Source organism: Leuciscus leuciscus (genome assembly GCF_965113295.1).
Source record: "Leuciscus leuciscus genome assembly, chromosome: 3".
Lineage (NCBI taxonomy): Eukaryota > Metazoa > Chordata > Actinopteri > Cypriniformes > Leuciscidae > Leuciscus > Leuciscus leuciscus.
The window spans coordinates 12,715,690-12,740,217 of record NC_138727.1 but is presented as its reverse complement, the minus strand read 5'-3'; the positions used below and the strand labels follow the sequence as shown (position 1 = coordinate 12,740,217).

General features: G+C 36.9%; 2 protein-coding genes across 2 annotated transcripts; one reads left to right on the top strand and one right to left on the bottom strand.

The window, feature by feature from the left end:
* Positions 1-12,848, top strand: wfs1a (Wolfram syndrome 1a (wolframin)). Its single transcript, XM_082165747.1, has 10 exons — positions 1-720; positions 1,060-1,632; positions 2,479-2,555; positions 4,014-4,158; positions 4,305-4,478; positions 5,348-5,425; positions 5,521-5,672; positions 6,924-7,061; positions 7,185-7,873; positions 8,799-12,848. The coding sequence occupies exons 1-10, from the start codon at positions 717-719 to the stop codon at positions 9,976-9,978; spliced, it is 3,210 nt and encodes a 1,069-aa protein (XP_082021873.1). The 5' UTR covers positions 1-716; the 3' UTR covers positions 9,979-12,848.
* Positions 12,849-12,859: 11 nt separating this feature from the next.
* Positions 12,860-24,518, bottom strand: ppp2r2ca (protein phosphatase 2, regulatory subunit B, gamma a). Its single transcript, XM_082165826.1, has 10 exons — positions 24,314-24,518; positions 23,739-23,942; positions 22,459-22,556; positions 21,596-21,770; positions 21,119-21,231; positions 20,222-20,399; positions 18,479-18,643; positions 17,699-17,868; positions 16,520-16,611; positions 12,860-16,288 (listed from the first exon to the last, which is right to left on the bottom strand). The coding sequence occupies exons 2-10, from the start codon at positions 23,800-23,802 to the stop codon at positions 15,997-15,999; spliced, it is 1,347 nt and encodes a 448-aa protein (XP_082021952.1). The 5' UTR covers positions 23,803-23,942; positions 24,314-24,518; the 3' UTR covers positions 12,860-15,996.
* Positions 24,519-24,528: the final 10 nt, after the last annotated feature.

The window sequence follows — 24,528 nt, the reverse complement described above, 5'->3', positions numbered from 1 at the left end:
AAGGGCCTCAACTGCAGAAACTGATATAGTTATCGTGAACGAATGAACGTGATAACGGTGTAACAGTGTAACATAGTAACAGTGAACGAATCTTTTGTAAACAGAACAGATGCAAAAGATTCGAGTCACTTGAGAGATTAATGAAAATCCCTGTTCAGTCTAGCTTTGGTGCCTGTGGTGTCTCCTCCTTTTAGTTTTGTTTCTCAAACAGCATGGAGTTTAATGAACATTTCAGGACTGCAGAAGTGTCCCGCGAACAACACTGCAAACTGCATCTTCTGTGAATAGCAGACATACACCACTATGCGAGCAAAAGCTATTATTTTATATCACTTCGTTGACATCTAGTGGCTGCCCATCATGTCTTACCAAGTTTACTTCACTGGACCGCTTTCATTGATTAAGAAAGTACCGAAATAATTATTTGACTGTATTCTAATCTTACCCGATAGTCTTTCTCCACAGCAAGACCGATGTGTTTTGTCATGCGAATCCAAATAAAACGAATTTAATCCTTCGGGCAATGCAATGCGCTGCTCGATTCGCATCCAATCAGAGAGCAGAACTTTTTGATTGGCACTTGAATTATCCAATTGAAGCTTCGCTCTCTTGAGGTATGATGGATCTTAACAACTGTGATTCCTTAGTGGGGCTCTGGTGGTTTCACAGAGTTGTTATGTGTGTTTGTCTGGAGATCATCTGTTCAACCAGCTTAAATGAGTAAGTTGTTTTAATTCTACTTTATTTTATTTTGAGTTATAAAACTATTAACTTTTACTTTTAATTTCACCCCAGTTATCAGGTTTATCAAAACATATTGAAATTATATATATATATATATATATATATATATATATATATATATATATATATATATATATATATATATATATATATATAGAGAGAGAGAGAGAGAGAGAGAGAGAGAGAGAGAGAGAGAGAGAGAGAGAGAGAGAGAGAGAGATTAAACATACACACATTTGTTAGAAATGAAGTGAGGAAAACCCAGTATTCTCTGTAAACGGTGCATCTATTCACATTATGTTTGTTGTCCTTTAGGTGAGATGGACATTAATGCTTGTCCACCACCATCTCCTGAGACTCTCATGGAGGACAGAGCAACCCACAAACGTCTCAACCCTCCTGTTCCATCCACCAAATCCATTCCTGGCACTGAGACGGCTGGCCCGCCGCTCTCCAATTCTGGCAGCCCAGACCGACCCTCTGAATCCCCTTCTTTAGCTCAAGATACTACATTAGCACACCCTAATGTTAAAACCTTTAACGTTCCAGCCAAACCAACACCTGAGAAACCAACACCAGTTAAACCAACCCCTGCATCAACACATATCTCTAAAACTACTCCAACAATGCCAGCTCCATCATCATCATCATCATCATCATCAAAATCAACACCATTAATATTATCTTCTCCCAATGACCCATCTACATCCAGCATGACCATTTCTGCTGATCCTACTCCTCCTGAGGGTTCATCGTCCACCACCAAAACACCTGCAGCGGGCTTAGGTAAAATCCCACGTCAACGGAGCTTTTTGGCTGCAGCCCAAAAGGTGATTATGCAGGAGAAATTAAGAAAAGATGAGGAGCAGGCCAAAGATGAAGAATTTGGTAAGTGAAGCTTTGCATTATAACTAATACATTTAAAACAATGCTAAAAAAAATGTGGTGACTTGCTTATTTCTTTGTATGATACAATTTCAGTATATGATTTCCAGATTTCTTTGTCGCATTTGACTTTTTGAAACTATTTCTTAACATGTTGAAACTCAAAAAGACTTATTTTGTTTGATATTTTTAATGGTACCATTTTAATTGTCGTTTCTTGATATACATTCAGTATGCATTACACTAAAGGAATGCATCTGACCTAGGATCACCAGTGGGTCATGCTTCTGTGTGTGTGCTAACTTTATTTTCACCAAGAACATAAATCCTATTTTTAGCACAAACCAATGTGCTTCTGATGAGACTAAAATCAGAGGAATATACATTTATTTACTCATAGTCTGGTTTTGCTTTTCTGGTTTGGTTTTGGCCAGTAATGTCAGAAAGTAATGGATATGTCAACCCTGAAGTATGATGAGTTATGTAACTTGCGTTACATAAAATTGCCATACATTAAATCAGTGACAAAGAATCAAGTAATAAAATTGGCAGGAAACTATTGATAAACTATATGTTCAGTAAAATGTCTTTATCTTTTCAGAAATACTTAAGTCATTGTTTCCACTCATTCCATTTGGATTGTTCGGTAACTTTAATCAACATTGAAGCATGATCAAACTATTACAGTAGGACCACATTATTCACCATGGATCTGTAGCGCAGATGAGCATAGTTCATTTATTTAGAGCGAAATAGGAGGATTGTTGTTGATTCATTAAGACTTCAATCAGTTTAAAATCATGTAAAATTGATGTTAACCTAATTTTAAGTCACTCTTATCTCTCCTAGATGATATGGATGAAGAGCTAACTTTTGAGGAGCTCCTGGAGAAAGCTGAAGCTGGAGACCCTAGAGCACAGAGTAGAGTGAGTACTTGAAAAAACACGTCATAATTGAAATAATATAAAAATAGTCATATGAAATATCATGACAATGTGAAATTGATTACTAAATATGACAATTTATTAGAACTTCTAAAATGTAAAAGTGGACTAAATCCTGTTCGGCAACTGGATTTCTTTCTTTGAAGAGCTCGAAATTGGGTTAAGCACAAACACAACTATCACAGTTATTACCTACAGTATATATTGACTGTGATCAGTGAACATTGTGTGATGGTTTTGGAACTGATTGTAAAGGTATTGTTGGCTTTGTGCGAAGCTGTTCTTCACTGGCCTATACAATGCGATGAGTTTTTGTAATATTATAGCTATATGACTTTAAACAATCTACAGTGTATTTTGAGGTACGGATTAAATTCATTTACATTTACATTTACATTTATTCATTTAGCTGACGCTTTTATCCAGAGCGACTTACAATTGGCTATATATGTCAGAGGTCGCACGCCTCTGGAGCAACTAGGGGTTAAGTGTCTTGCTCAGGGACACATTGGTGTCTCACAGTGGATTCGAACCCGGGTCTCTCACACCAAAGGCATGTGTCTTATCCACTGCGCCACCACCACCCCTATCATTATGCAGAACTGCATAATGCAGAACTGCAAAAATGCATTATGCAGAACTGCAAAAATTCTGTAGTGATTTTGTCTCCCCGTGGTTGACAGCATGTCCTTTCTGGCGTTGTCATTAGTGTGTCTATTTTCAGCTTTCTGGAAGATGAGCCCAGCCTCAATATAACTCAAATGCTCCTGCATGCATGTAGGCTACACATTCTCACACAGTCAGAGCAAATGTGTCTGCAAATACAGACTCTGCTGACACATACTGTAAACACGTACATTGAAAGATGAGCCCTGACTTTTCTTTGAGTAGCCTACTCTACTTCCCCTTTCCTCTAAAATGAATTCCACACATAAACCTTTTCTCATTCATATTTCATTCATTAGGATCAATATATCAGGGCATAGAGCATGATAGGAGATGGAGATAAGTCTAGTAGATGGGCCAAACATTTGACAGCATAGTTCAGTTTCTGTTAATGATTTTGCACTAATCTGTCATGGTGTTGGTAAAGGCATACTTTAAAGCTCTTACTATGGTTTAATAATACCGTGGTTTAACATTTAGGCTAAGGTTAGATATGGTTATATGATACTCTGTCTAGCTTTGAGCCTCTGGGAAATTAGCCCACTTATTACTGTTCATCAAAACATGGTACAGGGACTGATGGGTAATGTAGTCAGTTCTGCATAATGTTGTAATCTAAGCAAACTGCACTCTAAACAAAAGATATTTGTATTATTATGCTCAAAAGTTCTTGAGGTGTTTCTTGAGGTAAGCAGTGTCATTTAACTCTCACAAAAAGGATTTTTGTATTGCGTTGTATTTATTTATGTGTATTATTTAATGTGTTTGCTGTAGCTTGGTAAACACTACCTTAAACTGGCAGAAGAAAAAGACACAGAGACAAATAACCATAAAGCTGTTGAATGGTTGGTGAAGGCAACAAAACAAGGTCGGAGAGATTCTGCCAAACTACTTCAGAAATGCTGGATCCAAAATAAAGGTGAGGGGAAGCAGAAAGAACAAGGACCTCTGAGAACTTGCCTTCAATTGCTTCAATTATGTCAATAATCTTAAGATTTGTTGAAACGTTCATTGATAAATGTTTTATAATTACATATGGATTCTTTTTAAAATTTCTACTGGCAGGCATCACACCAGAGAACACACAAGAGGTGAGAAAGCTGTCCTCAGAGAGTAAGTTTGAACAGGCAGTAAGGAGAGCAGCCATGACCATGTATTGGAAACTCAATCCTGACAGAAAGAATAAAGTAGCCATGTCTGAGATGCTGGAGAATGTCAGCCAGGTCAATACTGTACAAGGTAATTCATTTCTTTCTTTTATTAATTTTATGCAACAGCAGTATTTTTCATTCTTGTGTACCTTAAAAACTGAAACAAGTGGCATTTTGACCAGATTTTGATTTCTAGGAGGCTTATATTTTTATAAAAACATGAACGGCAACACTTTACTAAAAGTTAGATAGTTATTTTAATAATGTAGTAAATGTTGAAGTTAACATTAACCAAGATTTTAGAAGTATTTTTATAGTTAGTTCACGTTAAAGGTATAGTTCACCCAAAAATGTAAACAGATTTAATTCAGACTTTTATTCACATTTAAATATTGATCAGCGAACATAAACAGAAGCTCAACCGAACCTGCTTGACGAGCAAGAACAAACCTCATTGGCTCTAGAGGAAGCTCAAACGTGCTGTGTAACACAGGAGAACGAACCTCATTGGTTCTCGCACGTGAAGCGAACATGCTTGAGCTTCTTTTTACAACTGATGTGTGAGTTTATGTGAATAAAAGCCTAAATTCAATCTGTTCATCATATAAAGCGATAGTGTCTCTTCAGAAAATTTTGGTCTAAACCGCTCAATTAATATGGATTGGTTTTACGATCTCTTTATGAACTTTTTGAAGCGTCAAAGTTTCAGTTGCGTATCTGTCAATGGAGAGACAGAAAGCTCTCAGATTTCATCAAAAATATCTTCATTTGTGTTCCGAAGACAAATGAAAGTTTTACGAATTTGGAATGACACGAGGGTGAGTAATTAATGACAGAATTTTCATTTTTGGGTGAACTATCCCTTTAACTAATGTTAACAACTGAAACCTTACTGTGCTACTGAAATAAATGTAACATGTCAACTTGTAGTAACTCTTAATGACTTCTATGTTACAGGTGAAGCTTCTGTATGTGGTGTAACACCCAGCATTTTTTCTCAGAGGAAAATTCTTGAGACAATGGTGTCTAATGAATGTAAGTGTACATACTGCATATGTGAATGTAAATACAATACACTGGATCTTGTTCTGAAGGATGGTGAAAACAAAAAAGTCTTCTTCCTTCTACAGCTGGCTCTAAGTATGTGAATGCGGAAGATTTTGTGGAGATGACAAAAAAGTTTACAGAAGGCATTGCGTGCACTCCCACACAGAGCGCCTCAAGCGTAGATGCAAAGGGAGAGGAGACTTTAAGGAAAAGTGATGCGGCTTCATTTGATACGGTGAGTTTTTTTTCTTTTCTTCAAAGTTGTAAATTAAACAAAGATTATTGGAGATTGTTTTACAACAGTCGTTCCCAACTCTGCGTACCCTTAATACTGCACATTTTTGATGTCTCTCTTACACACATCTAACACACATATTTGAGATCTTGGGCTGCATCTGAAATCGCATGCTTTCTTGAGTAGGTACTTATTTTGAATAAGTTTGCAAACGCTAAAAAAGTATGTTATATATAGTATGAATTTGTGTAGTATGAATGTAACCCGAACGTACTACATTCGCCATGTTGCCACTGTCATGTGACCTACCAGCTTCAGTTATGTCGCTTCACTGCCATTCACAAATCCTCTCCTGTGGCCTCATGGGATAGTAAAGTGTCCATCGTATGCGCACTTCAGAATCTCGCCAGAAGAGGTAGGTCATCTGGGTACTTTTTGCCTACTCTCATATGAGTACTGTGAATTCAGACATACTTCTTTTGTCACACACTGTTTTTTGCCAACTAAATAGTAGGGAAGTATGCGATTTCGGATGCAGCCTTGGGGTCTTTACTAATGAGCCAATGAGTTGAATCAGGTGTTTGATTAGGGAGACATCTAAAATGTGCACTGCAGACGGTACTCCAGGACCAGGATTGACATATTTTATCATAAATATAATGTTTAATTCAGTATTACTTTGCTGTTTCTTTGTATTGTATTTATATATTTGCAAAATCTGAAAATTTGCTAAATTCCTTCACCAAATTCTTTTCAATGTATGGAAGAAGATAAGTATAAGTGCAGACTAATTCTAGGCTTTTCATGTAACAGCAATTTTTCAAAGCATTGATTAAAATAGGTGTTTTATAAATATATAAGCTATGACCATTTATATGTCCTTGAGAAAGGCATTTAAAAGATATAATTTCCTCACCTTGATGTTGTTCCAAACCTGAATGACTTTCTGTCTTCTGTGGAAAACAGTTTTTGATCATAAAATGAAACTCGATTTGTATGGACGAAAAACTGATATTTTTTTCGAAATATATCTTCTTTTGAGTTTTGTTTGGAATGACATGAGGGTGAGTAAATTATGACATCGTTTTTAATTTTGTGTGAGCTTAAAGTTCCACCAACGGGAGTTTAATGCAAGTTGCTAGAATCAGCTGCTAAATGACAGCTTGCTACTCGTTTATACATCAAAATTAAATCTTTGCAATGGTTCCAAAAGATCTTGAAGAGTAAAAAAGTGCTACTGTTTTCATGCAGAAAAAAAATGAATTGGCCACCGTTGCTCATAAGCGTCATCGAAAGTCTAGTTGGGGAATGACGAGCAGTGGGATGATGCTGGCTTCCAGACGCAGCGGTGCGATGAAGAGAGCCCTGGACATAAAAGCCCACTTCTTGGTGAAAAACAAATAAACAAAATTAATATACAAATGTTTACTTGACATTGATGTAGCTATTTATCAAACTTCAGTTTGACACAAATAAAATATCACTCTTGTAATGTCCTTCCTTTCCCTGCAGGGTCTGCAGTACCCCCTCCATGCCATTATTGAGATGAAGGAACATTTAATTGACTGGGCATCTCGTGCTGGCGTCCAATGGCTGAGCACCATCATCCCAACACAACACGTCAATGCTCTTATCTTCTTCTTCATCATCTCCAATCTCACCATTGATCTGTTTGCCTTCATCATCCCGCTCCTCATCTTCTACCTCTCCTTTATCTCCATGGCCATCTGTACACTGAGAGTCTTCCAGAGCAGCAAAGGCTGGGAGAACTTACGTGCCTTCACCGCCCTCCTCACACGCTTCGAGCCCACCTTAGACGTGGAGCAAGCGGAGACCAACTTTGGCTGGAACAACCTGGAGCAGTACCTCTACTTCATGATATCCGTGTTCTTTGTGATCTTCACTTTCCCAGTTGCAGATAAAGGCTGGATCCCATGTTCAGAGCTTTCCACGGTAGCCATCTTCTTCACAGTACTGAGCTACATGAGCCTGGGCCCGTCTACAGCAGAGTACGCTCGAAGGGCGTTCATCATCGAGGTGGCTTCATCTTTGTGTGCCTTGACCAACAAGTTGCCAAAGGAAATGGTGATGGCCAGGATGCTGGGACATATTTTCACAACCATCCCTCTAGGAGAATCAGTGGTGGTGGAGCTCAGTGTACCCTGTGTGCTCTACATCTACCTTTTCTACTTGTTCTTCAGGTGAGGGGACTGGTTTCACATAAACCTAGTAAAGGGAATGTATATGCTATACATTCTATTGGATTGGACAGGGGTTATTATCATTAACTACATCCAAAACCAAAACTACTATAAACCTTTTTGTTAATTAAAAATAAATCTGAAATAAAATTAAATATCAATATTGGATGAAAAACTTAAACTAAACAGTTGCTTTGGCAACTAAGTTTAAGTTAAAGCTTGTAAATTACTAACTGGAAATAAATAAATAAACTAAAACTGAAATAAAAAATGAATTATAACATAATAGTAATAAAGTATTAAAAACAAAAGCACGTTACAAAATGACTAAACAACAAACAAAAATCGAAATGAACATTGAAAATAAAATTAAAAAATAAAATACTAATTGAAAATATGAATAAACACTATAATAGTAGATAAATAATGATAAATAACACTGGGTTGGATGCGGGGGAGCCATTTGCACTGTCTATAACAAAGAAATAGTTATTTAGACATTTACTTTTTTATCAATTTAAATGTATAGATTTATACTTAATTTTTAATGTCTAATTATTAAATATTTTTTTAAAAATCACACATGCATTTATTTTTCATTGAATGTAACTGTTTAAAAAAAAAATATATATATATATTATCTATGATAAAAAAAAAATTCAGCAAATATTGTTTTCTGTACAAAGAAAGAAATTGTAATAATTACTGGAATTACTATAATTATACAATAAATTAATAGAAAGTTTTGCTGGAAAAGGAAGGCATCAAAATGTATGTACATTATTTAAAAAAATTAAGTATAGCACTGACCCAAACATGATTTTAATATTATAATATAATATTCATTTTAATATTATATATTATGATATTGGTGCTTGATTATGATGACCATACCTAGCTGTATCTCTATTTTTGGCCTTTATAGTATGGCACGCATGAGGGGATTCAGAGGGACGTACTGCTTCCTGGTGCCGTATCTAGTCTGCTTCATGTGGTGCGAGTTCTCTGTGGTTCTGCTGCGGAATTCCACCATCATTGGCCTTATCCGCACCTGTGTCGCCTACTTCCTCTTCCTGTTCGCATTACCTGTCTTGGCTATGGGTCTGATGGCGATGCTGCTGATTCAGGTGGTCAAGTGGTTCCTGGAGCTGGAGTTGACTAAAATGCTGGTGACGCTGGCAGTATGCGCCGTCCCAGTGATGCTGCGGCTTTGGACTCGATTCAGCCTCTCCATTCTAAACGTCTTCAGTTCCATCACCGACAGAGGCCCAGTGAAACTGATCCTCCTGTGCATCACTACTGTGATTTTTCTCTGCGGCGTCTATGTCTATAACGCTGAAGGTCTGAAGGTTTATAACTCCACACTCACCTGGCAGCAATATGGTACACTGTGTGGCCCACATGCCTGGCAGGAGCATGGGATGGCTCAAACACAGCTCCTCTGCAGCCATCTGGAAGGCCATCGTGTCACATGGACAGGAGTGTTCCGTCGTGTTCGCGTTGCTGAGAAGGAGAACGGAGCACAGTCTGTTATAAACATTCTACCGGTGTTCATGGGCGACTGGTTGCAGTGTCTCTACGGTGAGGTTTATCCGAAGTGTGAACCAAAGAATAATACGTCTCCGGTTTTGAATGTCACGGACGTCGTCCCAGAGCCTGTCAACGCCACAATGTTGTTCCTCCAGCAGGAAGAGGACGAGCTCTGTCGAATAAAGGAATTTGCTAAACATCAATGCCACGTTAAGCGCTTCGACAGTTACCGCTTTGAGGTGACGGTCGGCATGCCAGTGGATGGGGTCACAAAACTCGACGATCCGGCAGCTGACATTCTCCTAATGGCAAGCCACGAGTTCAGACAGGTGCTTCTTAACCTCGACCCAGGCAGCATGGTAGAGTTCAGCACAAAGCTGGAAGGGAAGTTGGGTAACAAACTACCTGCATTTGAACTGAAAGCCATTCACTGTCTGGACTGCAGCTCCTCATTGGTGCCTGAGGGACGACAGGTCAAGATTGAGCGCAACTGGAGGAAAACCATGATGAAAGCCATTAAATTTGCATTTGACTTTTTCTTTGCTCCGATTCTTTGTGCTAGGATCAATGTGTAAAAAAAGAAGTGGAAGGAAAGATGAGAGATATGTAAATCTGAATCGCAGTCAAAGTGTTTGGAGATTTTTCCTTTTTTCCAAAAAGAGTTTGCGCATTTTATTGGTATTTAATTTTTTAAAAATATATAAATGATACATTTTTATATTGAATCAGAGATCTTGTATTATTGTTGTGGCAATGAGAAAATTATAATTTTTTTAATATTAGGCCGATACCCCTTTTCTGTTGCTGTTATAAAATTGTGCATGCTTTGATATTCAATCGGTTAACACCTTAACTTTTATTAGTCACAAACATTTTATGATGCATCCATAAAATACACTGAAATATGAGTATTATTAAGATTCATGACAGTTCTATTTTTAAGTACATTATAAAATGCTTTGCATATCAGTAGTTATAGCATACGTTCATGCAAAATTTAAATTCTGTCATTTACAAATGTTACAAAATAATGTTTTATCCAATGAGTTTTTCATTCCATATTTTATTCACCATTTTTTTTAGTAAGCTTTGCTCAAATTAAAATCCAACATGTGCAAGATGCTGAAAAACTGAGATGTTTATATAGAAAAACAATTAGAAATCAGTGCAGCAGTAAAACAAGTGAAGGGCGTCTTTTTATTTTATTTGAAACCACCATATCTATGTAACCACCAAATTTAATCTAAGAACCACCATTTCTGACCTTTATTACTTTTCCCAAAGCTTCAGAAATTCAGTCTGACCTTTGCAACCCAAATGATTAAAGCACATATCAAATGATTACGATCCATGTGCAATGGATCTTTATTCAATTTTTTTGATGTTTTTGTTTCAAATTTATATTTGTCATGAATAAGAATGCATGGAAAAACTTTTTAGTATTTAGAATATTTATCAAATGAAGTGTGTTTCTGTAAACATGAGCCTTTTAAACGTTTTTTTTTTTCTTCGTTTTTTTAATTGTCTACATTATTCATAAAAATCTGCATACACCCACACAGCATGTTCAAACTTCTTTGTTGTTACTTTGTTGAATGGAAAAGCCATCTTCACAGAGATATTTTCCTCAAAGGTCCTATGACAAGTAGATGTAAAACCTGTTTACAGTATCTCTGGGATTATGCTTTTATTTTTGTGAACATGTAAAAATGAATAAAAGAATATCAATATCACTATAAGCATGTCAGATTTGTGTGTACAAGTTTTTCTATCCCGGTGAGGACTTCAACCTGAATGCACACAAACTCATGGGGACTCGTGTCACAGTGGGGACCTAAATTAAGGTCCGCATGGGTACACAAGCTTATTAATCATACAGAATTAGTTTTTTTGGAAATGTAAAAATGCAGAAAGTTTTCTGTGATGGGTAGGTTTAGGGGTCGGGTTAGTGTAAGGAGATAGAATATACAAAAACCATTAAGTCTATGGAGAGTCCCCACAAAGATAGTGAACCAGACGTGTGTGTGTGTGTGTGTGTGTGTGTGTGTGTGTGTGTGTGTGTGTGTGTGTGTGTGTGTGTATGTGTTAAATACACAGAAGCAGACAAGGGAGACTGAGAAACAGCACTATGACAAAAACAGTATAATCTAAGTGGGTATACTGAGATCATATTAATTTAATCACATTCTTCCATTTGCCTCTTTTATTTTTCCATTAAGTGTAAATAGAATATGTTTAGGCATCATAGATATACACATTAGTAACACTGGATAATGATAAACATGCGTTTTTGTGTATGCTTGCATGTATAGGCCTATTTGTGTATGTGTCTGTGTGTGTGAGAGAGAGAGTGTGTGTGTGTGTGTGTGTGCCCTGAAAAACTCAAGCCATTATTCCCTGGTTGCATTGTGAATGTGAGTGTGTGTTTCACTGCATGTCTGAGAGGAAAGCATGAAAGAATTCATAATGGCGGAAGGCCTATCGCCATAGTAACAGGATGTAAGAGAACGAAAGAGTGAGAGAGAGAGAGGAACAGAGTGAAAAAGCAGAGAAGCATTGTCTCAGGGACCAAAAATGATGTGAATGAACTACAAATGTAAAAATAAGAGTAAAGAGACTGATTGTAAGAGGCACAGCCTCTTGACGCGTAGAGCAAAGAGTACTAGAAAAATGGGACAAGGAAACGCGTGAACACCGGAAAAGACAGAAAAGGGGTGAAGTTAAGGAAAATGAGAAAGCAAGCAAGCAAGCTCGCTCGTCAGTTTGAGAGCACCCCGTTAACATCGTAACACTTTAAAAATGGATTCATTAAAAGCACATGTTTGACAGTTACATTCATTCAGCCTTTTTCATATAGCAAAAACAATCACTGACCTCCGTGTCATAGTCTACAAAGACAACCCCAACAATTCATTACCACATTTACACCAAACAAACAGTCACCCTTAAGCTGAATGGCACCTTAAATGAAAGAGAACCCGCTGTGTTCTTCCTACAGTGGATAGAGACTTACATGTACACCTGTGTGGTCACTGAAAACACAGTGTGCTGAGAGATTCATATTTAGAAATGGTTTACTAGCTGGTACATATTGGACTGTTCCAGATTCAATAAAAGTTAAGCTATTTGGCATGTTGTTAATGACCCAAAAAAACATAATTTTGACACATCCTCAACTATTTTGATGCACGTACAATGGAAGTCTAGGGAGTGTGAACTTGCATTGAAATTTTGAAAGTATAGCCATAAAATTGCATTATACATGTTAAAATGAAACTAATAAATCTGATCTAATTAATTATTAACTTTGCCTGTGCTATCATAAATCATATTTTTTCAACTCCTGACCTGTCATAACCACATAAAGCTGATAAACCTGGTAACTTGCGCAAGGACAACAAAAAGGGACAGGAATTGCATTGGCAGTGTTGGGTAAGTTACTCTAAAAAAATGACTGTACTAAGATTACTACTGTACAGATTACTGTACCTGTACTTTTACAGGTGCTCTCTAAAAAGTATTGCATTACTTATTACTTTCTTAATCCCATATCATCCTCAACCAGTTGATCAATACAAGGATAGACACGAAACTGCACTATTAATTCTATCAAGTAAATAATATACAATTGCATAAATTATCAAAGTGTGTAAAAGGAGGTTACATTAAAAACATATTTTAACATTAGACGTTGAATTTTGATGTTAAATCCATTTTTGTTTTATATAGAATTGTTCTAGTCTATACAGTATGTAATGCAATTACATCTGAAGTAACTGTAATTCAATTACAGAATAATTAAGAATAATCCAATACTTTACTTTTTCAAGGGAAAATTAATTAAATTGCAGTTATTACTCCCAACACTGTACATTGGTAATGCATTACCAAAAGTTAATTCTTAAAAATAAAGGTTTCATAAGGGGGTTTACACAGAAATGCCATTTAAGATATGGGTTCCCCAAAGAAAATTTCAGTGAACAGTTTTTAAAAGAACCATTTTTTTTTTTTCTCTAAATGTGAAAAACATTTTAATAAAGAACTTTTTTCCACAAGTGTGGGCATACCTGTAGGTCAGAGTCTTTACAATTGGTTGCCCATTACGACCTGCAGCTATACCTTTCTCTTTTTCCATTTTAAAGAACCATTTGTGCAATGTAAAGGTTCCATGAATGTTCTTCATGGAACCATCAATGCAAATAAAGAACCTTTATTTTTAAGAGTGTTTATTCGTTTAGAAGAGTGTCCCACATCTAAAAGGAGGATTTAGACTTTATAGCTGAAATAAGCACACTTTGTTGTACAGAAGAATTAATGTAAGCCAGTGGTTCTCAACCAGGGGGCCTCATGATGACTAATAATAAAATGGAAATAATTCTTATTTTAATTAAATCGTTTTTTATATTTTAGTTTTTTTTCTTTAAAGAACCAGTATTATCACAATCTTGGGAAACCCGGATATATGAGGACAAAAAGTGTGACTTCTAGACCTGAAAAAGTCATGCAAATGTAAAAAATCTTAAAATTCATTATACTGTAATGCACATACACACTCAAATATTTATCGGGTATGTATTATAAGTAAAAAATATATTTTTTAATTCGTATCCCATAAATGAACTGGAACAATTCATGAGTTCTTCGAATATTGTGGACAATCAGTTGACTTGCAGTCACATAAGCACTTTAACAAATATAGATTTAACTGCAGACTTCCATTGCAAGTACATTCCTTTAGTTTTTATTAAACAAACTGAGGAATATCAGAATTATTGTTTGTTGTAAAGCTTTAGTTTCCATTTTGATGATGGAATATTCCATTAAATTAACCAACTGATTTCCCATCACAGTCACTCTTCTGTTCAGAAGTTTTTCAGATCGGTAAGATTCCTTTAATGTTTTTAAAAGAAGTCTCTTCTGCTCACCAAGGCTACATTTATTTGATCCAAAATACAGCAAAAGCAGTAATATTGTGAAATATGTTTACATTATAGGTTTTCTATTTGAATATATTTTAAAATGCAATTTATTCCTGTGATGGCAAAGCTGAATTTTTAGAATCATTATAGAATATAAAGTTCAAAAGAACAGCATTTATCTAAAATGGAAAGCTTTAGTAACATTACCATTCAAAGGTTTGGGGTCAGAGAGATTTTTTTTTTTTTTAAGAAATTAAATTCATACTTTTGTTCAGCAAGGATGCATTAAATTGATCAAAAGTGACAATGAAGACATTTAAAGCTTCCTATTTCATTAAATGCTGTTCTTTTGAACTTCCTATTCATCAAAGAATCCTGAAAAAAAAAATACACAACTGCACTGTTGCATAACTGCATCTTTCAGCATTAATAATAAGAAATTCTTCTTGAGCATTTCAGCATATTATAATGATTTCTGAAGGATTGCGTGACACTGAAGACTTGAGTAATGATGCTGAAAATTCAGCTTTGCCATCACAGGAATAAATTGCATTTAAAAAAATATTCAAATAGAAAACAGTTTTCTAAAATTGCACAAATATTTCACAATATTAATGTTTTAGCTGTATTTTGAATCAAATAAATGCAGCCTTGCTGAGCCTAAGAGCCTAAGAGTCTGCATTGTTTTATGGCCTGTGGTGCTAAATTTGTCATTTATTTTTCCTACATGATTGTTTAATTTCTTGTTTGAGGGATCCATAGCTACAATCATAAATAAAAAGGCAGTGCTTTACTGTGAGAGACCAAAGCTGACTAGATCACAGTTAACTGACCCTAACACATGTCAGTTACCATGCACAGCGCTGCAGGAGGCCTTTCTGAAAGCGTGCAAACAGTGTGATGAGATTGACCAATACCTTTCACTTTCTTGCCATACAGGTGTAAATGTAACTCATCATGAGGTGTAAACCGGTTAAAGACAGTGTTCTGATAAAGTAGTGGAGCAATCCTTCTGTTCGGGTACATTTGAGACAAGTATTAGGATTCAAACCTCCTCCAGGTGTGAGATATAGTGATTCGGTCATAGGCATCCATGTTTCCACAAATGGTCAATTCGATGCAAAGTAAAATGAGGGCTCTTAAAGCAGATGCATTGTGGGATAGGTTTTTTTTGGGAAGCACGTGATAGGAAGACTGCTCAGAGCACTCTTGTTACCATGACAACTGGTGTCCATGGCAACCTGGCACAGAGGAGTGGAGCGGTCTCATTCCTAGTCTTCAGCCCAAAGGCACAACCCCTTATCCAAAATCAGCCATCAATCACAGATCAGAGAAGTCCGGGATTGGCAATCAACAACATCTATCACATATCAAAGGAGTTCGGGATTAGCTGAACATGATGTCAATCGTGAAAATCCACGTACTCATTGGCAACATTCCTGGCGGTGTAATTAACCAAATAGTTATCAGATAAAGTCATTGGCTATACATAACTGCTCTCCTGGAAAGGCTTAGCTGCAAAGTCCATCTGTGTAATTTCAGGGTCTGGCAACTATGTCCACCTCCACTGGACCAATGATGTGTGTTTTAAAGGATAAATTTGATATGTGTGCATGGTTTAAATGTGTGTGTCCCTGTGAAAAGCATTACTGCAACCCCTCTACACATCTCTTGTCACTGGTTTTCTGCGTTGACCCTGTCCTGAAAGATATAGAGGTTGTTAGTGGCAGCAATGGCGATGATGTTTTCGGCCGGGTGCCAAGCCATGTGCAGAATCTTTTTAGAGAAGTCCAGACTGTCCACGCCCACATCACCCCTTCGACGGCGGCCCCCGGTGTAAACGCGGCGAGTCCGTAGCACAGCACGCGGTTTACTGCTCTCACGCCACGCCTCGAGGGTTACACCGCGACCGGTCTCGCGATCAAACATCCGGAAAAAACTGTTATACGCTCCTGTCATGATTACACTTGGAGGGGGTACGGTGAGAGACAGCAAAGCATGATGGGTTAAAAACAGAATGGGTATGTGGAGTAAAGAAGAAAAAAGAGAAACAATTGAGAAAATCAATAGGATAAAGACAGTAATGGAAATGCAAGAGAGAAAGTGGAAGGAAGAGAAAGAGGATATGAGTATATAAAACAGGAAATATACCTATATTGCATAGAATATGATCATTCAAAGCCTCAGAAATGTTTACCTGTCGTTGCTGTTCCAGACGCATTCAAACTTGTCAAAGATGCAGTCATTTTCATACAAAGAGCAGAGTTTACTTCTTAGGTACTCATGAACCTGACACAGAAGGAAATGTTTAAATATGTAATTATTCTAAAATTCTAAAATGTATTCTAAACTTTGAACACATACATTTATGCTAAATGCAACTATAACAGAGTTAAAAACATACTGATGAACAGCAGAATTTGACTAGATATTTCACTATAAATAAAGTAGAAAGAAAGAATAAAACAGGGACTCAAATCTGTGGATTGTTTATTGAATCTGTTCATTTACATGAACTGTCTGAGGGAATATATTTGATCAGTGTTATTAAAACTAAAACTTAAAAAAATCATTTTCATTAATTGAAATAAAGCGTAAATAAAATAAAATTAAATACAAATATTACATTAAAAACCTCAACAAAAATTACTAAAACTTAAAGGGGTCATCGGATGCAAAATTCACTTTTATATGGTGTTTGCATATAAATGTCTTTGCATTGTGTGGACACAACCACTATACAATGGGGGGAAAAAATCCATTCACTCCTTTTTTTTTCACTCCTTAACATTCAACCAGTTTGGATTTTCTGAGCACCATGATGTCATAATGCTCATGCTCCGTCCTTTAGCATATTTCTGCCCTCAGCCATTCGACACCCCCCATGGAAGAGAGGGGTGGGGTGAGCAGTTGCTCATTATCATTTAAAGAGACATGCACCAAAACAGGTCACTGTGAACAAAGCTGTTTTTGAGGAGGTAAAAATGGTGTTGTTTTACACAACCATTGAGGAATTTTAACCAAGTACATTACAAACTTTCCATGAACACCCTAAAGAATCATACCAACTTGTGGAAAATGGGCATCCGATGACCCCTTTAAACTGAAATAAAAATATAGCTAAAAACATCACAATAGCAAAACAATTACAATCAAACAAATTATACTAATAAATACTAAAATAGTATATAAATAAAACTAAAATAACACTGGACTTTTCAACACCTCATAGGAACAGACTATACGTATCCAAGTGTAAAAAGTTCTTATTTTCACATGAAAAAAATCCTCATCAGCTAGAAATAGTTTAGCCTAGCATATGTGTTGGAAATATCACGTGTTCATGCTATTGTGTAAAGACCTGTATGATACCCACTTGGTAGGTCTCCACTGGGCCCTTCTCCATGTTAAGGTCCCATACTTTGACAGTCAAGTAGTCTCTGGTGAGCAGATAACGTCCACTGTGGCTGAACTTAACATCAGAAACTGAAGAGATGATCTCAGAGAAGAAAGATCGATTGCCTGGATCTTCTGGCTCCTCAAAGACTGAGGTAGAGAAAAGATACAGATTCAAACTGAGTTCACATTCATTTGATATAATTAGGATGGTGCAGCTTTTATCAGCATGATGAACCTCCATAATGTTTACTTCACTTTTTACACTCTAGCTGTCAATCATCAGGTATTTTCAGTTAATCAAAGTCTGCTGGGGAACGGTTTCATTGGTTTCACAGTTAATGATGGTAATGAAACATTTTCAACACTGTGTTCTGCTTGTGTTTTAATGCAGCTATAAGTGTAATTCTCACTACATCTGCTACAGTGCTAATTCCCCCACCAGCAAGCACAGCTTTTCTTCTTAATTGTTTTCACTGTGTCCCACTGTCTCTCCCACTGCAGCGTTACTTCTAGCTAAGTAAAGAATTCCTCAAATTGAAGATTTAATATAGGCATAAAGAATATCAATAGATTAAATGCAAGATTTGGGGATAGTTATAAAGACATTTATCTTTCACAATAAGAGGCATTGTATATATCATTATAATTTCAAATAACTGTTTTCTATTTTAAGATATTTTAAAATGCAATTTAATCCTGCTATGGCAAAGCTGAATTTTCAGCATCATTACTCCAGCCTTATGAAGTGTATACTTACTTTTGGAGTGCTTGTCACAGAGGGCCGACTCTCTCATGTCACAGAGGCGCAGTGTGCCTTTACTGCTGCTGTATACAAACAGGTGGCAGTGATGTGGGTGGAACTCTGCAGCTGTTATCACCTCTGTCAGGTCCTCCATATTGGCAGGCTTAATGTCCACAATGTCTGAGAAGGGGGAAGAGGTCAAGGAGAGTATCTGATATACAGTTCTGAAAGCTATGTTTGAGACTCCTGATTCTCTCATGAACGCAGATGTAAGAATGTCCAGTGAATAATGACTTAAAGAGGACATATTATGCCCTTTTAAAGTCTTGATTTTGTTTTTGGGTTCTACTAAAATATTTTTTTAATATTTTTTTACTTTGTTGCAGCACCTCTCTTCCCAATCTGTCAGTAACGCTCTGTTTAGTTCCAGTCTCTATGAAGCCTCTCCTTCTGATAAGCGCAAGGTGCTCTGATTGGTCGGCTGGACCAGTGTGTTGTGATTGGTCATCTGCTTTGAGCATGTTTCGGAAGTGCCATGCCCCTTGAAATAACCATAAGATTTAACACACTATTGATGTACTAAGTCAATCAGGTCTCACCTATTTTTTTTTTTTGTATATGCCTTGGGTGGGAATTATTCAAATGAGGGATATAGTGTCATATACATTCACAGAAGAAAATTCAAAACTACAATCGAGGCATTTCAGGGAGTTCAGAAACAGTGCTTTTTCAAGCTCAAACAGTCACATTACACACTAAAGAAAGTTGAAAATGTAAAAAAGCATAATAGGTCCTCTTAAAATATTTTGCTTTGTTTCTCACACAAAGCTATTGCATGACTTCAGAAGATTTGGAATATAGTGCGTGAGTCAAATTCACAATTTTGATGGTGTTTTAACTCCTCTTTTGCTCAAAAGCTCCAGTCTCCATTCATTGTAACTTCACAAACAAACAAATACATACAAAATAACTCCCTTTGGGTTCCATGGAAAAATAACGACTTTTGGGTTTGGAATAAATGTTGATTGAATATTCACTTTTAGGGATCACACCTTGCAAGGTTTGAACCAACAACTTCTTTCACTAGGCTGCACAAGGCAAAATTAACTGTCAATGTATTGCCAATATATTCCAGTTTTACATTGCTAAACGCTCAATGAGTGGTTCACAAAGCTTCATGCGGAAATAGAGATCACAATAAGGTCTAACACTGAAAGCACACTGACAGTGGTAGCTTATAAACTATGCATCATCAGCTCCCTTGATGGTGTAAAGCTCTACGGTTGTATGATTATTATTCTGAGCACTCACACGCACACATACATGTTCATCCGCACATCTACTCAGTAAGCACTATGCATCACATGCAAGCACAAGCACAAGCACAAGCACACAACCTACAATTTTCCTGAAGGCAGCTATTATGTGTTTTAGAAGAGAGCGTTTCCTTGGTGAATTATTTATATGTTTCCATAGATATTTTATTTCTAGGTCAGAGCCCTGCTCAAAAGAAGAGCAGCTACGCAATCTGGAACACAAAACCCCTGGATTCAGTCCAGTCACAAGAACACAAAGAAATAAAAGCAATCCAGTTCAGAAATAATTTTTGCACCATATTCACCCAACTGATGCAACCTTTATGCCTCTGTCCCAATTATTTGGTTTAGTAGCCTATATAAAGCCAGTGTAAAGTGTAACAAAGACTGCATTTGATATTTTTTCTGTGAATATAGATAGGAGGATAGACATGAAGGATACTGAAGCTTCGGTCGGTGATGTCCAGGTGCCACATGTTGATCCTGAGATCATCAGCCGACAGATATGTCTCGCCATCACTATTGACTGAGATGGAGTTGACATGGTAGGTGTGGCCGTTAGCAAAGATTCTCCGTGGCCGCACTTCAACCATCAGGTCAGTGGGCTTCAGGACCGGCACCTGGAAGGAAATTGATTTTAGCATTAGAGGGCATCACTATGTTACTTATATAACAACTAATATTCATAAGTCATTAACAAAAATTATTTAGGTTCGAAATTTCATGTACTTTCAAATATGATTATCATTTTACATATTCATTTGTTTGAAAATAAATTAAAATGAATATGCAAAATTTGATCTATCTGTTTTAATGTATTATATTAACTACTGATCTTCTAACAAATTAATGTTATATATTGTTATTTGGCTAATATACAGTATACAGTCATTATCGCAGGGTGATCGGGACCCTGATCACATCTTGTTTCACCCTAAAGGGATTATATTTTGCGATAATATCCGCTGTCTGAAAATTATCCGGCTTATTACACCACTACTTACCCAAATAAATAAAAAACTGGACACTATTGATTTGAGTTATCATTATCATCATGCGAGAAGAAAAAGACAACAGAGTAATATGAGAGACTAGCACAGTTACTGTATGGAGGAAATTGTTAATAATGACAACGGTCAATTATACAATTTAGCAGTCAATAAACAAAAGAATTACATCACAGAATAGCTCTATTGACCAATATGAAACATATTCCAGAGAGCTGTGTATAATAAGTTGTTTTAGAGCATGACAAAAATCTGTGACTAAAACAAATACTAAATCAAACCAGTTATATTCTCTACAGTGGATTGATCTAATATGCCAGCTGTGAAAATACCCGTAATGAGGTCACTGTGGAGACATCCTTTATTCGCCCTTCTTCGTCCTTCAGATTGTAGCCCTCTGGCCGCTTGTCTCTCTCGCTCACCTTCCATAGCTTTATCGTTTTATCTGTTGGAACATACAGTACCTGAGAAATGACCAACCATTCATTTTTATAACTGAGACTTTCTATACCAAAACATCAATATATATTCCAGTGGTTTTGCACGGCATTTTCATGCAAAAGGCCTTGAGAGTCATTGCCCATGCTTATGATACTATAAATAATGGCTTTGTCTTGCTTTCATAGAAATGTGTAATGCAACCCAGCTATTTAAATCTAATACCTGGTATTGATTTCTTGCACAGAATAATCACAATGCCTTTTAATATTAGGCCTAAAATTATTTCCCTCTTATAATGAATGGTTCGTTTTCTACTTAGGTGGATTAGACAAGTTTAAACCATGATAGACAAGAAGAGGTGTGATTACCATTGGTAGAGAGGAGAAAGTGGGCAGCGTTTTGATGTGGCAGCCAGCGGATCTTATTGATCTTCTCCTCAATTTCCAAACTCTTCAGATAGTCAAAGTCCGGTTCGTGACTCTGGAACGTACTGTAGACATTATACTCACCCGATTCTCCCAGCTCCTCACATTCACCTTTAGACTGCATTAAGAAAAAAGACCCAAATACATTTATATGCTTATGTACATAAATAACAGTCAAAATGTTTGAATTCTCAAATGTATAATTCACGAATGCACATTACTTTAACAGTTTATGCAATATATGATATATAAGCATGAAATCTCCCAGTATAAAGAAATTCTTATTACAGTTTTGCTCGTTGTAAATGTCCTCCAAAAGATCAAATAAACAGATGTCTGATGTTTAAATGGGTGAAACTCTGTTTCCATATGAGGTGTCAGCAGTCTCATTATAATAATGTGTTTTGTTCAGTATCTAGTTTAAAATCAGGGTAATACATGGAAAATGCACTGATTCAATGTTTCTAACCATGATCTGTGAACCAGACGGCTCAATATCACAGTCGATATCTGATACGTTGTCTTTATGAAGTATTTAAACCTGATCTCTTTTAATTATGTCATAAGGCTCTTTGGGAAATGGGAATTAAAATCACAACATGCATATTTAGTGTCCCATGCTATAGCGCTACAAAACGTGTACAAAACATATCTAGTATTTTTGAGAGAACATCATTTTTTTATCATTATGACCTTTGATCTTCCCCTCCCCCATCTAATTCACTCTGCTGCTTAAAAAACAAACACTAATTTAATCCCCAATTATCAATCACCCACTGTAGTGTTTAGCTCACAGTTTGACCTACCTCTGTCTCTCTCTGGAAGATGACCACTCTCCCCCCCTTATCCCCTGTGGCCAGCAGATCCCCCGTCTGGTTAAACTCCACTGTAGAAATGACATCAGCTACAAAGAAAGAAAGTGGATTGTGTTTATTTATCAGCGAAAACAGTAAAAAAAAAAAAGAAAAAAAAAAGTATATATAAAAGTATTATAAAATAATGTTATCATAATATCATTGTCATATATATATATATATATATATATATATATATATATATATATATATATATATATATATATATATATTTATATTTTTTTTATTATTATTATTGTTATTATTATTAAATACTATAGCATATTATATAGCATTTATAACTATTCTTGTCATTTTCTGAAAATCAAATCAAAATATATATATATTTAAAAAAAACATTTTACTTTCTGTAAAATAATATTTATAGATTTTAGGGATGTGAACAACTGCAGGTGGCAGTACAGTATTTCTATCTTCATAGAAAATATATACAAATTCACACAGAATTGGAATAGATGGGTAGAGAATAACTGCACACCTTGAGCTAAATGCTAATACATTAACATAACAGTCTTGCATGAAAATCCCAGCTAAAAATATTTTACGGTACAAATTACCTGAAGTAATATAAGTTCATGAGTATGTGCTAGCACAGCACAACTGTGGTTTTGTCGACGCAAACACTTTTAGTCAAGAGCCTCATCTGGGCATATGGCTTCACATTGTACACCCTAATAGTTGATAAACGGCATGCTCTTGCTCCTGCCAGTACAATGATGATGACACTTAATAAAAACAGCTTGGCTTGCTCCTGATGAAGCATTCAGTAACATGATTATGGCAAGGCCTGCAAAAGACACAAATGTTTCCTAAACAATTTAAGGACTAATGTGCAAGTGCTTGAATGGGGAAGTTAAAAATACTCGCTGATTCTCTTCAAAATCAAAAGAATATGATTTAAAATGAAATGCATGAAATGCAAGACTATCTTGGTTCTGTTTGCACATGCATTATTCTGGATGGCTTACAGCACCCAATAAAAATAACTGAATGAAAACAGTCTCACTAATGCATGCTGTAACCAAATAACAAATGTGATGTGGGACCAGGTGACCAAAGTCTGATGAGTCAGCTGAATATTTAGAAGACCGCACAGCTGCTGAGATCAAGGTTATATTCAGGACTTCAGAAAGGTGAACAGGATCAAATAACAGTTGAGTGTGTGTGTGTGTGTGTGAAGATGGAGTGTTCATGCAGGTGTGTGCACATACCTTCTGTGACATAGTCTCGGAGGAAGCTGTGATTGATTTTGGGGCTCTCACTGTCCTCACCCATCGGAAGCAGCGGAGTGCGTAAGCGCGCCCGTCCGGAGCAGAGCCGTCCAATCCGTGCTGTCCCACCCCCCCGGTGCTTTGCCCATGCTGCTGCGGCCTAGCAGAGTAGCCTGCCGCACAGCATCCTGGGATACAGTCTGCCTTTGTGAGGAGGAAGATGAGCGGCAAACGATGAAGGTGTGAATTCCCACGTCCAGACAGGGAAAAGGGTGGAAAAACGGGATGAAAAAAACGTTCAGTCAGCTGGAGAAAAGCACCTTGTCATATGCACACGTGCTTGAGCGCACGTCCTGACGCTCAGTCAACACTGCCTGGCAACAAGAAATGCAGAGGGAAAAGAGAGGATGTAGGTGTGTGAGTGATCCGTAGATCCGTCGTGCTGCGGTAAGTCCTTATCCAGGCGCTTACTGGGTGCGGTAGTCCTTGAAGGAGAGCAGAGGATAGAGGAGGAGAGAGAGACAGGTTGTCTTCCACAGGAAGGATGAGGAAGAAGATGAGAGGCCTGGTCCTACCTCACAGCTTCACGGTGTGTCCTCTCCCTTCTGCTGCAGTGTGACGGAGTGCGCGCGTGTGTATGCGTGCTTGTGCGTGAAGGGAAAAGAAAGATGAAAAAGAGGGGGGAGGGAGAGAAAGAGGGAGAGAGAGAGAGAGAGGATACCGCTAGCCTGTCTTTCTCGACTACCACTGCTGCTGAGCATCTGCACAGCATCACGATGTCACAGAAGCC